The sequence below is a fragment of the Phoxinus phoxinus genome, assembly GCF_949152265.1.
Source record: "Phoxinus phoxinus genome assembly, chromosome: 18".
NCBI lineage: Eukaryota > Metazoa > Chordata > Actinopteri > Cypriniformes > Leuciscidae > Phoxinus > Phoxinus phoxinus.
In genome coordinates this window covers 8,379,495-8,395,294 of record NC_136893.1, presented here as the reverse complement: position 1 = coordinate 8,395,294, position 15,800 = coordinate 8,379,495, and the positions used below count along the sequence as shown (strand labels likewise).

Here is a 15,800-nt window from a genome sequence, read left to right as displayed (position 1 = left end):
TGTTTGCTTGAAAGATCATTAATAAAGCATTCTATGTCTAATATCTAAGGCTTAGTGTCTTCTCATTAACCAGATGCCAATTAAATGCGAGTCATATTTCTTAGACTGTATTGCCTGACAGCTGTAAATGATTCATCTCCAAAACTTCTATGTTGCTGATGTCAGTACTTTGTATTAAACAAGCTTTTGCTTTTTGGCTTTCTCTTTTAATACACATAATTATATATAGCATATATATATATATATATAGCCTATTATATAATTATTATAACACATATGATATGAATATGGACCTGAGCATCCATTGTGCACTAAGAAGATAGAGACCAAGGAAAAAAGGGGAAGGGAAAGTGGTAAAAATGATGAAGTGAAAAAAGTCAACCCAGGGAATGAGAAAAACACTCCCAAGAGCGTAATGTATTGCAAACCCTTGCATCCACACTTGAAGTCCATCAACAAATGTGGCTATAAAACATCTCATGCCCATTTATATTTGTATTCTGAGGTTGTGCTTAAATTGCAGTGATTAGTCAGACAATTTGCATGCAGTGAAATCTTTCAAAATGAATTGTGGGAATTAGCTTCCTCTCATTACCACCGTAAAGGCATAATGTAGAGCCCTGTCACAGAGTACTGGTACAACACTCACTTGTATTCTGTGATGACTTCTCTAAATCATTTAATTGTCTAATCAGGATTGGGTCACACTTCACATTATAGTGCTGAAAATGTAATAAGCAAGTACTGAGTTAAATTAATTAAAGTTACTTAAAGGTACAATATGTAAGATTTTTGTAATAAATATATCCAAAAATCACTTGCACAGTGTGATATATTTCCTGCAGTTGTGTACTTGCAATATCCCAAAAGTTCCCAAAGATTTTTAATTTCAGAGATATTCCAACTTTAAATAATTGGCCGTCCTGGAAAACCTGTTCACTTGTCGCCTGTCACTGTAACCATGGCGACAGACGTGGACAACTGCGTAGTGCGTAACGTCTAGCTGCACGCTGTTGTTGTTTCGATCAAACATTATGGACCATCAGTCCATCACCATGGCAAGCAGACTTTGGGAAAAAATAGAACTAAAACGATGATCAATATCAGCTTTCGAGACGCCGAGAGCTCCACGTCCTTGACAAACTTCGACTGGACAGAGACTCCGCTCTTGCATGTACTTTATTAGACAGGTGAGCAAATGTACATAAACCTAATCATTGGTATATAGCTCAACATGATGAAATGTTAGAATATTATCTGTATGTTATTCTAATGTCGGTATAGCTTACTGCTAGTCTCATATAGCCAACAAACTAACACATAGAATAACATTATAACTTTGAACACACTCAAATGCAGTTTAGTGTAATAGTGTAGTAGACCAAGTGAAACATTTAATTCGTCTAATAAACTGACCTGTGAGAGTATTATTCAGCACTTGCGGGTAGCTCGGTATAATTAAATGTCCTTATTCCTTTATATCCACGAGGCTCGCGGGACTCTTGTGTGTGTGTGTGTGCGCGCTGATATCTGTCTCTCATTAGCAACCGCGCCCTGCTTCATACCACAGTCATGATAAAAACATCACTGTATTCACTCATCCATAAACATTATTATTAGATCCATCGGCTTGACAAGTTCCTTAATTCCGCAGGAAATTGAAAAAATCAGCCTACGCCTTTGTTATTGTAAGGGGTTAGCGACCCCTAGCGGCGAAAAAAAGAAGAAGACATATTCATATCTAATTGAAGTGTGTCATTTTCTTTCAATGTTAAAATACTTTCTCCTTTTTCAGCGTAATATATAGATAATGTTTAGTTATTATTTTAGCAACATTTGCTCAGATCTGCTATAGGTAACACCAATTTTCACCATCCAATCAACTTCTTGTATAAAATCAAGCCAGCCCCACATTATGTCATCATATATATATATGATTACATACCCTGCGTCTCAATGTCCATACTTTCCATCCTAAACAGTATGTGAAATTAAAATGAGTGTGTCCCAAAGCATAGTATGTTGAAAAGAGTATGCCAGAACAGAAGTTTAACCCTAGCCTGGTAATACCAGACTCTGCTACTTCACTTTGCTTCGTAGACAGAGTCTAGAATGGCATAATAGAGAAGTGTTTTCTCTCTCGCTTGGGGACGCTTGTCTGAAGTTTAAAATCATTGGTTACCCGTAAGCCAATCAGATAAATTTAGTTAGGACGTATGTTATGCGCCTGTACAGCCGCATCGAACCACAGACATCATGCATCGAACTTCCACTGTAAACCTGCTGTAAACACATGATGATGCGAGCGAAATACCGGAGTGAACATGGCTGTAAACGACTTTTGCCGATTATGCAAAGTTAATCTACGCATCCACGGTACAATCACGGCCTCTAAACTTATTTTTGACAGAGTGAAACAAGAAAATATTTGTAGCCAACTCTCAAATTTAGGATTAGATTTTTTAAACACAGCCAGTGCCGCTGCTAGCCATTTTGGTGCGCTAAGCATAATTCCTTTATGATGCCCTCTACCCCGAGAAGCTTCATGAGGCACACACGTGCACGGTTTGGAGCACAGTCTCTGTCTCGCGGGCGCGCTCGCTCTAGATTCTGGAGATTTTAACTAATTCGCGGGCATCAATGAGCCGCTATCAATATGCAGGAGACTCCCGGAACTTCCGGGAGACTATTTTTTTGGTGCCCCCTCAGCTCTTGGTGCCCTACGCACAGCGCGTGGTGGGAGCGGCGGCACTGGTTCTCCATAACAGAGCGAATTGCATCCCGTGTCTCGTTTCCCATTTCCGCGATCGTTTCGGTTTTCGATTTCTCTAACCTACAATGTAAAACTCGGCGCTTAGCGTCTACGTCACGGCTCTCAGCCCGCCCTCTGTTCGTTGATTGGCCCGGCCGTCCGAAGGCCGCTGGAAAACTGAAAGATAGGCTGCTATCTCAGACTGACTACAGGAGCGAAATGAAATTAGCGGAAGTAGGAAGTCTGACGTAGTCAGGCTAGTTTAACCCCAGGATCCTGGCCAAATTTTCCCATTGGCCTCTGCCCATCATGGCCTCCTAATCATCCCTATATAGACTAATCGGCTGCATCACATCTGTCTCCTCTCCACCAATAAGCTGGTGTGTCTTGAGTGCAATATGGCTGCCGTCGCATCATCCAGGTGGATGCTGCACATTAGTGGTGGTTGAGGAGATTCCCCCCTTCTAAAGCGCTTTGAGTACCCAGAAAAGCGCTATATAAATGTAGCAAATTATTATTTGTACAATATCATTGATGTATTTCATTATTAATGATGTGTAAACTTGACATTGTAATACAAACTTTTTCAGAGATTTCACCTCACATAAATCTGTCATCCTTGCTTACATTTGACATGATTCACTCAGTGGCATGAAAACCATCTCTGAGTTGTTTTCCTGTCTGTAGCTAGAATGAGGGAGACAGTTTTGCGGGGGCTGTCGCGCTCCATCCACGGTGTCCTTTGTGAAGCCGATGACCTGTGGGCTGTTTGAAAAGTGAAGGAGGCTGGTAAGACTTTCTGACGGCTAAGGGAGCACACAGAGGAGGCACTACCAACACTGTCTTGATTCTGAATCCAGAGCTACACTGTGGATGGATAATAAAAGGTCTGCAGGTGCCTTCTCTCCACCTCCTCGTGTTATGATATCCTTCCCATCCGGCCAGTGACAGCTTCTGCAGGAGAAAATACAGCAACATGCTGTAACTCGATATCAACAACAGGCATTCCAACTATAAAAAATTGAAAGAATTAAATATTCAAATGATGAAATTTAGAGGAGAAATCATGTTACGCTACATTTGCTGGTGTCACGAAGTTGCACACAGGGGGTTACAGTATGTAGGCTGTCCTGGAATAGTGCTTGCAGTTTGGATAATGTCACGGAAGCGGAGCATATGGAGTTCACCATATGTTTGGCACCAATGTGTTGAACTCACATCAAGAGCAGGTCATTATAAATTTACAGCTGATCTGTTTTGTTGGTTAGTATACACTATGTCGGAATGTTTCAGTTTAATCTTGAATGCTGTTAAAAGTGTTATTTTTCTGTTATAACACCTTCTATCCCAGTTAATGTGCACAGGCAACTATAGTTGATTCTCCAGAGCAGTGTAAACTCTGTGGCTCTTTGGTGCTATCACAACAAGACACTGACTATTAGTGTCATGTATTTATTTATTTTCACCAGGTTTCTTGCCTCTAAAAACAAACATTTTGGAGGGAAAACACTAGGCTAAGTATAAATGGAATCAGTACATAAAATGCGTAATATTAAAGATTAACAAGAAACAGCAAATTGCTCTTTGCATTGCGGCTATTTATGCAGCGAAAACGCAAGCGGTCTATCTGTGTTCACAAAACCATTTACACTGCATTCACATTGGGCGTCGATGCTTGATGGAGGACTTGTCTGAAGCTTGGTGCTGATTCAACCTTTATAGTGACAACAGCCAATCATATTGCTTCCAGCTTGGACTGCAACGTGCTGGTATTTGCACAAAGGCGACCTGATTGGCTGACGGCTTGATAGTTGAACTTTTTTCAACTTTTGCCACAAGAAACGGCAGTGACGTAACCTTTTACAGTCTATGGATGTGGTGCAAGGGAACCCACAATTCAGTTCAGGTAATGCATGATGAAGTTAGCCTGGTTCTACCAGACTCTCGTACATTTCATTTGTACAGAGAGTCTGGTCTCTCTCCATTGACAAGCGTTAACTTCCTTGAAGGTACTCTGTTGAAGTTTAAAACTATTGGATCTGCCACTGATTGGATCAGTCACTCTGGATCTGCCATAACCAATCTCTAACGTTTGGTCGTGACGTATGACGACTCAAACTAGTGCACAACCTAAACATCATTGTTCTCAGCCACTCCCTCTGTTCGCTGGTTGGACCGGTAAAAAATTGACTGGAGAAAACTCAAGAATAGATCACAATCCCAGACGTAGTTCTGAAGGAAAATGAAAATTGAGCGGAAATACGTAGGAGGGCGGAGCATGCAGGCTATGATGAAGTCACCCATTCAAAGTAAATGTGAAGCGATAACGCGGACGTCCCGTGCGAATGCACCGTTAGTCAGCAGGACGAGTATCACAGTATGTACACAGAGACGTACCCTAAATTATAAGAATATAGATTGGCTGTTAACTGCAGAGCCAATGGGTGGAGCTTGACATCCATCCTATTGTCGCTCCCAAAAGTTGCTCTTAATATGCATAAAGTTCAACATATTACAAATTTATCGCATTGCTGGGCACGCCTATCCTGTCACCAACAGTCACTGTCGTTTGTGTCGCAGCAAATGTCCTGCCCTCCATTGAAATTAATTGAATTATGTCGCTTTGTCTCGCTGTAGTACAATGTGAATGCAGCGAGAACACAAAACTGATGAGAGCAGCTCTGGTGGAGAACAGTGACTAGATCTAAAACCTTTAGATGACACACAGCTCAAATCTCTATCGTTATACGTTACCGAAACCAGAACAGCTTATACTGTAGGCCTATGACATACAACTATAGTTGTCCAGTCTGGTTCCGTTCACACATGACGTGAAAGCTGCTTGCAAATGGTAAAAAGCGGAGAAACGTCTGCTTAATTGTGCATTTGAAAACTTTCACGTGCTCACTGGCTGTTATGAATTTCTAGTTTTCTCGCACCTCACTGGTCGTTTACCTGCAAATGTAAATAAAGAGGTTACATAATCCATCCATCCATTCATCCTATCTTCCTTGCCTTCTGGGAAGGTGTTTTTTTAATTCAGTGTGTGTGATGATTGGCAAAACTACAGCAATTATTTCCTGGCAGAAATCAGTGCGGAGCTGTAGTTGATTAAATTATGTTTTAATGTGGGTTGCTTGAAAAAAAATTCCAAAAAAGAAAAGAAAAGTTGCTATCAGTAATGTGGATGGACTTTTTATCGTTCACCCCTGGAGATGTTTTCTAATTGAAACAGTCTTATACACCAAAACAAACCATTTGTGTTCAATGCTTCCTATCATTCAGAATGACTACATTAATGTGTCTGTCAAACTATTTTTAAACACCTTTAGCAATTTAACACTCCTCGTTTATCAATAGCTAACACATTAACAAAATAACAATTTAGGGGCTCATTTTATGGAAATCAGTTATGGCTCTATCTATTTAATCAGTATCAGTCATCACACGGTGTGGCTTCAGTTCAATATAATGAATTTGTTCATATGCATCTATTCACTGATTCATATGCATCTATTTACCAGCTGTAGCTGATATTACTGGGTTGCAGATCATTTGTTTGCCCTCGGGGGTTTGAAAGACTGCTTTAAAGTTTGCTTAAAGGGATACTTCAGGATTTAACATCAAGCTTTGTATCAGTAGAAAACCTGTAGTATTTTCAAATTACCGTGCTTCCCTCCCACATATCCCCCTGAGACGAGAGATTTATGTATTTTTTGTCTGTAAAAAATCCTCCGATGACGCAAAAATCGCCATTTTGCGTCATCAGAGGCTTTTTTGGCCAGAGGCTAAAAACTACAGCCAGTCGAAGGCACTAGATCCGCATGTTTTCAACCCGCCCATGGAGGGTGGGATCTCACTCACAGAATGTACAAATAGTGTCAGCCATCTTTTATTTGGAAGCTAAGCTAACAGGTTCTTATTCTGTGGAGAAAGCTGAGTAGTAGGGGTTACCATCCTCTTTTCCCCGGACATGTCCGGCCGTCAAGATCGTCCAAAATGTCCGGGATTCTTCTTTTGCTTTCTGCAGTCACCATTCATTGTTTACATGCTTTTGTTTCAATCTAACTGAATTCATTCCGATTGGTGAATCTGAATGTAGTGTTTACTTGAATGCTAAACATGTGATGGGTTAATCTGCTTTTTAACATTGCTAAGAAAATTCCCGCTCCTCCGTGAGAGATACGAGACCGGTGCGTCTCACAGGTGCCGCTCATCAGTAATCACGCTACCGGCCTCGCGTCGTTCTCCCGCGGCCGTCAGTCTCGTCCTGCTTGCCACATTAAACATAATGAATGGCGACTGTAGAATGCAAAAGCCGAATCCCGGACATTTTTGGCGATCTCGAAATCCCGGGCAGACTTGTCACGGAGACTCACTAGTAGCCTAGCCTTGTTGTTTAACTGCGCTCTTACCGGTAGGCGTGGCTTGGTTGGGAGTGGCCTCGTAGGGCAGCGAAGCTAGTGCATTCTGGGAGTTGTTGTCTTTCATCCACATGAGCCAAAAATAAATTTTCTGGCTTTTCTCAGTCTAGAAGGCTCCAAATTCAAAAATAATTTCACATTTCTACTACATAAATGAGCCATTTTAAATACACATTCATCTTTCCAGAGGTGAAGTATCCCAGAGGTGAAGGACTCCACAGTATGTTCCAGGATTATGCAAAGCTCAGATGGATCACATTAAATTTGGCTTAAAGTAATTTTGGTAGCACTTTATTTTACAGTCCTGTTCCCCATGTACATACTATATGCTTATTATAGTAATTGCAATAACTGGGTAATAAGGTACAAACCCTGAACTTACCTTAACCTTAACCCATGTAGTTACCTATGCAGTTAGTGCACATACTGTGAAATAAAAAAGAACCGTGATTTTTCATCATGGCCAAACACTGCAGTTCAGAAGTTCCCATGAGTCTCATTTATAAATTACTCGGTCCCCACAGATGCGTGCAGAATCCCTAGAGAGCAAAGTGAAAAATTGTGTTGTTGCTTCATTTAATGTTTTACAGAATGGCAACCATCAGTAAATTGAGCCACTCAGACATCGGTAAAGTGTATTGCTGTGACAAGTCCAAGTTTGCGTAGCACAGTATACGTAGCAAGTTTTTTTTTTCAATAAAACAAAATAAATATAATTAGAATAGAAATATAATAGAATATTAAGTGTTAGTATTAACAGTGTTGATGAAAAAAGATGCATCTTTAGTCGTTTTTGCTGCTTAGAGTTAGGCAGGTCATTGCACCAGCTGGGAAAAGTCCCAAGTAAAGGTCAGTGAAAGTGATTTTGACTTTGTGATGGCACCACACAGTGCCATTCACTTGCAGAACGCAAGCTTCTGGAAGGAACATAAGTCTGAAATAGTGAGTTTAGGTATGGGGGTGTGAGAGCCAGTGGTCATTCTTTAGGCAAAGATCAGTACCTTTAATTTGATGCAAGGTGCTTTTGGCAACCAAATTGATGAAGAGAGGTGTGACATGAGCTCTCTTCGGCTCGTTAAAGACCACTATCACTGCTGTATTCTAGATCAGTTGCAGAGGTTTGACCATACATGCCCCAAAGAGAGCATTAGTCTAGTCTGGATTGAACAAGAGCTTGGACAAGGAGTTGTGTAGCACGCTCTAATAGGAAGGGCCTGATCTTCCTAATGTTTTATAAGACAAATCTGCAGGACAGGGCCGTTCTATCAATGCGGCCTGTGAAGTTTAGCTGATCGTCAATTACAACTCTGAGGTTCCTGGCTGTCCTAAAAGGAGTTATGTATGACGAACCTAGCTGAATGGAGAGGTTGTGACGAAGTGTTGGGTTGGCCGAGATCAGAACAGAAGCAGTTCTGTCTTTTTAAGGATGAGTTGAAGGTGGTGGTCCTACATCCAGTCCGAAGTGTTTGTCCGGCAGGCTGAGATGCGAGAAGCTACCGTCGAATTATCTAGTTGGATGAGAGGTAGAGTTGTGTGTCATCAGCATAGCAGCGATAGAAAAAGCCATGTTTCTGAATGACAGATACTATGTCATGTTGATCGAGAAGAGAAGTGGTCCAAGCACTGAGCCCTGGGGCACTTCAGTAGCTAGATGTTGCAGCACCTCACTCCTCCAAGACACCCTGAGGGCTACCCCAGTGTTTCCTGTGTTGATTGTCTTGTCCAGTGATTGCTGTTTTGTTGATGCACTCATTTTTGTTGTTTATTGCTCTGTTTCCAGTTCTGCTCCTGATGGTTTGTGTTTCTCTTTGAGTTAGTTTGTGTCTTTTACATTGGTAAAACCCTGGTAAGACTATTGCATTTCTGTTTGGATTTGTGTTTTGCTTGGATTATCTTCAGCCTTGTTGTGATGTATGTTTCTTTCTGCTTCTTCTGTTTGGATTTTTGGCATCTGCATACCTGCTTTTCATTGGGTTTTCTTAATAAAAACTGCTGAACTTAGATCCTTGCCTCTCCTCTTCCCTGCCAATGCATGTGTAACAGATCCATTTCTAATACCTGGTTACGGCCATTTTTTGAAAGCAACAAATGGATCGCAAGTATTTTATTATAACAAAACACAATTTCTTTTGGAGGGATTTTAAAAGCATGAAATTTGTTGCACTCAGGACACCATTTTTCCCATAATCAATTTCAGTGTTAAAACTGTGTACTTCCAGAGGACATGTTCCAGTGGACCTACTGCTATTTAGACTGGGAATGCGATAGCTTTCTCAAGGTATTATAATGGATACTAAAAGGTGTTTTCTTTAAATTGAGTCGTAAAATATAGGAAGTAAAATAAGCACATTCATTTAATTTAAGCAATTTGGTGTACATCTCATTTGCTGTTATTAAATTAGATTATGTATAGCTATAGAAGCATTGTGTAGGTAGCCAGCCGCTTTGGTCTTTATATCAGCATCCTCCATTAACAAACCCATATTGGCCCACATATAATCCCAAAGGACCACAGTTCACGGTTCGGCACAGGTTTTTGTATGTCTCTCAGAACACTCACATTAGCTCCCCGCTCTCATATTAATTATTTCCCGCTGGAGTTCCCCTCACTTCCCTTCGTATCGATCTCCTCTGCTTGCTCTGAGGTTAGGTAGATCTTTCCAATGTGATGTACATTTATCAAACCTCTAAACATGTTTCTCTTCCTCCTATAGCACAGGAGCATCGTTGATGAGATTTTTCGCCCACGCGGAGCCTTGCTTTCTGCATTGCAGGAGTGGCACAATATATGTGACTGACAGCTTTGTAGAGGCGCTGCTCTGTGAACTGAGCGCTTGAGTGGAATACAATGAGAAATCTGTCTACTTGGGACTCTGCCCGGCTGAAAATGTGTCACTTTGACAACCGTGCCAAGGTTTTTGCAGGCCAGCTGCTTTCACTTTTACTCCATGGCTCTATTTGTCACCTCTCTTTCCACAACAGCTTTCAGAATCATTAAATCTCTTGATCTGAGGTGCTTTTCCCATACATCAATGTAACTCGCTGATTAACTACCATATACGATGCATAATTCGTGAAACTAACCAACTAGGCACGACTGTTTCGCGAAACTAGTAACGTGGTCACACCTCTGCCGTTTGAACCACATTCTTTCAACAATATGAAGTCGCTCACAGGTGGAGGAGTAACTTCTGTTAATCAATCTATTCGAGATATCCAAGATGCTGCTGTAATAAACATGTCACCTAAGACTACTCCACCGTTTTTGTTTTGCATGCCATTTTGCATTATTTGATGTTTGATTCATCGTGGGTTCCCTCATACGCCATACATACTCCGGAGTTCCCTTTCACATTTTAAGCTCACGTGCACTCTTCAAAAACGGTGCTGATTAAAATATATAGATTAAAATGTGTATATTTAAATAGAATGAAAGATATAGAGCCAGATTTACTAACATTTACAACTAAGACAAACCATGTGCAAATTCATGAGTCAACACCATTGTTGAGTATTTTCTCCTTAAAACTGCAGTGAACCAAAGTCATGCCTTGTCCAAATACCCACATGCGGTCTTGGCCACTTAAGAGCGCGTGCACGCGACAGGAAATAAGTGCTCAAGACTGTCCCATGTCTTAAAAATGCCAAAGTGCAGTGCCCTTAATGCACACTAAACCCACACTATCTCGAATACCACTTTGGAGCGGTGGTTTTCACTTCAAAAAAAGCATTAAGTTAACTAAATTTTAAATAAAAAATTGTATATTAAGCAATCCTACACTCTAAAAAATGCTGGGTTGTTTCAACCCAATTTTGGGTAAAATATGGACAAACCCAGCCGTTGGGTAAAATTTTTACATTACATTTTTAACCCAACATTTGGGTTTGTCCATATTTTACCCAAAATTGGGTTGAAACAACCCAGCATTTTTTACAGTGTATCTATCTACACCTATCTATCAGTGTATCACTATCTGGGAGCACTGCATCACTGCATCCCTCAGAGGGGGAATTCTCTCCTAGTTTAACATGCGTTACCATGCAAGTTTGAAGATACTCTCTCATCTATGATGCAGGGTTCTCCCCTGTTTGCCAACATAGACATCCTAATTTGGAGTGTAGTATAATTTCAGGGCTCAGGGGACTTGGGGAAACCGATCTGATGAAGCTTTAACACAGAAAGTACTGGGCTCTCAGCCCGTAATGAGAGAGACGCCTTTGAAATGAAAACAGTTCAACAGTGTGAACAAATTACATTAATTGTGTTGTTGTGGCTGTAACGGGGGAGTGTGAGTGGCTCACAATCTTATACTGACAAAAGCATCATCCTAATCTGTATTTTTTTTCTTGTTTTTCAGTTTATTTTAAACCCAACTGGCAAATTGTGTTAGACCTCACTAAAGGATGTTATATTTTTGCGATTAATACATTAAAAACAGTTGAGATAAAAAAAAAAGGATTAAAACAGGATCAAGAAATTTTTTATTTAAAGTCTTCTTTGTGTCATTTTGCTTCTTAAATATATTTGATAAAACAATAATTTAGTAATTTAAACAATTTAAAATAACTTATCTATAATATTTTTGACAATGTAATTCCTGTGATGCCAACGCTGAATTTTCAGCATTCTTCAGTGTCACATGATCCTTCAGAAATCATTCTAATATGCGGATTTGTTGCTCAAGAAACATTTCTTAGTATGATCAATGTTGGAAACAGTTGTGCTGCTTAATATTTTTGTGGAAACTGTGATAAAAAAAAATGTCAGCATTTTTTTTTTTTTTTTTTTTACAGAAATGCATCCTTGATTAATAAAATAAGCAATTTCTTTTAAAAAAAATCGTACTAACCCTAAAGTAAAAATTATTTATAAAATGATTATTTTCAGTGCAGCAGACAGTATCATTTATACTGATCTGATAGTATTGTGTCTCATGATAATGAAGTTCAGGGGGCTTGAACTGATTCTGAATGAGCTTGATGTAAGGAAATGACTTTTTGAAGTGCAAGTGTTATAGATCTGTAGAATCTGAAAAGAGAGCCAATTGTGTTATGATTCTGTTTCATTATCTCTGCTGCTGAGTGCTGAGTGCAGATAGATTTATCAGACACTATCAGCAGCTGTTTTAATTGTGTGAAGCTTCAGTAAGATCTATTAATAATGAGCCGCTGGCTAGAATCCATGCTGGCAACCTCTGAAGCTTTTGAAGTTATCTTTTTGTTTAACAACAATGAACAGTATCCAAGAACTCTGAGGGTCTAATTACATTTTCTAAAGCAATTTAGGCCACGGAAATATAACCGCTAATTTCCATGTGTGTATGTTTGGGAAATATTTACGATTGTCTGCACTTTCTTATTAAAGTTGGCGGAAGCTGTATTTTTGTCTCCATCAGAATTGCAAATAAAATAGTTTCCAGACAGACTAACACTGCTTACTGCATACTGCACAGTGTACACTAAATACCGCCTACTAATAAAAAAATAAAAAAAAACAGTTATGCATCGACTAACTTTGGAATAGCATACCTTATAAATATCAACATCTGCACCAAATTGCCTATTTGTGCATATAACAAAATAATGTTTTTTCCACCCTAAGTATGAGCTCCATATTCTCACTGTTATGAGCCATAAAAGCCTAATGTATCAAATATGATTCTCAACAAAAGGAGATTTTGTCTAAAGGTTCAAACTCGTCAATTTAAAAATATTGTTTTAATTAAACTATGTCTTTAATATATATTATTTAATATTATTAGTTATCATCTTGGGAAAATAAATATTCATTTTGTAGTTTTAATCCAATTTTATCAATTGTATTGTCAGGACTTGACAACAACAAAACAAAAACCTTCACATCAGCTTATTGAGATGCATACAGCACTACCAGCCAGTCAGAAGGCGTTTAGGTGAGAGATGGCAGGCAGTCGGCTCTTGTGCTGCTCTTTTTGTCCCGAGACAGCTGAGGTTAAAGTCTGCCAGGATGCCAGGTGGTGAAGATATGAGTTTCTCCCCCATCTCTACTAACACAGATCTCTCATTCACCTCTACCCCCGAGGGAAGGTGAGAAGAGGTGCCTTAACTTCTCCCTCTGAAACCACAAACATAAGACACAGAGATAATGAAGACTAAGTTTTATGGACAGTCAATGAGTAAACACTTACTCTGCGGTCCTCCCCTCTTTGCCACCAGCAGTGATTTTCCACTAGCCTTGAAGTGGCTGTTTATTGTTCCTGATCATGACTGATGGTCTCGTATTCGTCCCAACCTGCCCGTCAGATACACCGCTAAAGCTTTTTGCTTCAGCCTTGGCTGTCACAGAGGCATTCTGGGAGCTGAAAACACATCTAATATACTGTTTCGTAACAGAACTGTGGCTCGTCTCATCCGCATTGCTTTGTTGCTGTAGATTCAGCTTCGAAAAACAGTCGAGAACGCATCTATGCAAGCTTCCAAAACCCCGATGCTAACATCGCACCCCTCATAGTGTAAAATGACACCCCCACACACCGTTTATCATACATAAGCCCCATTAAAAAGGTGAAATGAGGCACCATTTGGTGGAAATTAAGACACAACAGAAATCTGAGACTCAATTAGCTTCTCATTTTTCACTCGAGGAATTCTTTCCTTGCCGGCTTTATGAAGGATTGTTCTAAATGACACTGTCAGAGAGAAGTCCTTTCGTTCTCCCCCGGAGGGTTGCTGCACTGATACACACGTCTCACATGAAATCCCTGCTCTGAGGCAGTGCAAATGAGGCAGCACTAATACATTCTCCCTCAGCGGTGGGGAGACTTGTGTGTGTGAGGGGAGGAAAGTTAATGCAGTTACTTTAATTTTGTTTTTTGAGCAGGACCATGGCAGCTCGGGAGGACCTCCTCGGAATTGGAAGGGAATTGGTATCGCCATGGTGGTCATCGTTGGGGTCATGTCTCTGGTCACCCTCTCAATTTTTCTCCTCACCCCCGGTAAGTTGGAGACCGAAGGAGTAAATGAATATAAATCGAATGAGGTGGTGAACCAAGGATAAAGGAAGAGAGATGTGAGATCAGCTACAGTAAGGGAAGAAAGAGAGACGGGAAACACAACAGAAGAGGGTTTATGTGAGGGTTTATGAGCGAGCTCATAAATAAGACATCCATTCACAAATAAAAATACGAAAAGACAAGCGGTAACAAAGCAGGCAACACTCAGAATGGATTTTGCTGCATGCTCAGGTTAGCTCTTAAAATGTGGTTGGGCAACAGAAGTATTTTTGTTTGGGTGCAAAATAACATACATTTCTATAACCAGTCACAAGTCACATGGGTTATATTTGTGGCAATAGCCAACAATACATTTTATGGGTCAAAATGATCGATTTTTCTTTTATGCCAAAAAACCATTAGGATATTAAGTAAAGATCATGTTCCATGAAGATATTTTATAAATTTCCAACCGTAAATATATACGGTAAAACTTTTATTTTTATGAGTGAATGCAGCACAATCGCGAACATAAATGGACAACTTTAAAGACGATTTTTCTCAATGTTTAGATTTTTTTGCACCTCCAGATTTTCAAATAGTTGTATCTCGGCCAAATATTGCCCTATCCTAGCAAACCATACATCAATGGAAAGCGTATTTATTCAGCTTTCATATGATGTGTCATTTTCATTAAGCTTTTTATTTTACCAGCATGCTATGCGGAAGACGGGATAGGGAGAATTAATGTCAAAATTAAGTGTAATTCTTTTATTTGTTGTTGAGGAAGATGAGAAAAGGGAGAGTTATGTTCAATGATCTGCTATGTTGGGTTATAGAAGAGTTTCCGTTATATTGTCAGCTGGGTCCAAATGGCCAAATCCAAGTTTTACCCACTTTTGGTGCTTGGCGCGTTCATTTTGGAAGCGACACACAACATGTTCTTCTAAATCACAGCATAACAGAATATTAAACAACATGTTTCTTTAAAAGTCATATTCGGTAAGTAAAACCAATTGGATGGTAACTTAATTTTGAACTAAAACAATATGGCCTGGTTTCACAGACAGGGCTTAGATTAGGCTTTAGTTCAATTCGGATATTCAAGCTTTTATAAACATGCCTTAAAATAAAACATTACATTAGTGATGTGCATCTTGAGACTAAACAATCGCACTGATGCATTTTAAGAAATATAAGTGCAAGTTACTTTCAGTTAAAACAGCTCAAACATGCATTTTAGTCTAGGACTAGGCTTAAGCCTTGCCTGTGAAACCGGGGGTTCATGGTTTACATGCAATATTTTTTGTGTGTAAAAATGTTATTAAGAAAAAAAAAATACTGAGTGCACATTTTTTCAATATGTGGAGCCACATTCCGGGATTTAATTGTTTATTTATGTAAAAAAAAGAAAAAATTCTAACAGCCTACTGCAGTTGCATCAGTAGCATCAATATTTGATTTTATTAGACATTCCTGTGGATTTTTCTAATAGACATGATTTGTCCTCAGGAGTTTTTAACTGACTGCCTGATGTTGTATTTCAGACGAGTCTCACCTCCTGCTGCTGTCTCGTCTCACTCTGGAGAACCTAGAGAGCGAGGATTTCAGAGTTCACGACCCATGTGCGACGTGGCTAAATGGTAAAAACGT

The 15,800-nt window shown here is 39.7% G+C and overlaps 1 protein-coding gene across 2 annotated transcripts in view; it reads left to right on the top strand.

Annotated features, from left to right (window-relative positions):
* The window catches only part of LOC306985928 (inactive dipeptidyl peptidase 10), a 47,588-nt gene that overhangs the window by 4,279 nt on the left and 27,509 nt on the right, over positions 1-15,800 (top strand). Inside the window, exons 2-3 of one of the 2 annotated variants that reach the window (XM_079588709.1) lie at positions 14,036-14,150; positions 15,695-15,790. In XM_079588709.1, the coding sequence (XP_079444835.1) occupies positions 14,036-14,150; positions 15,695-15,790 (211 nt within the window). Of the gene's footprint in view, positions 1-14,032; positions 14,151-15,694; positions 15,791-15,800 lie in introns of both variants that reach the window. The other variant, XM_079588708.1, reaches the window with a different exon arrangement.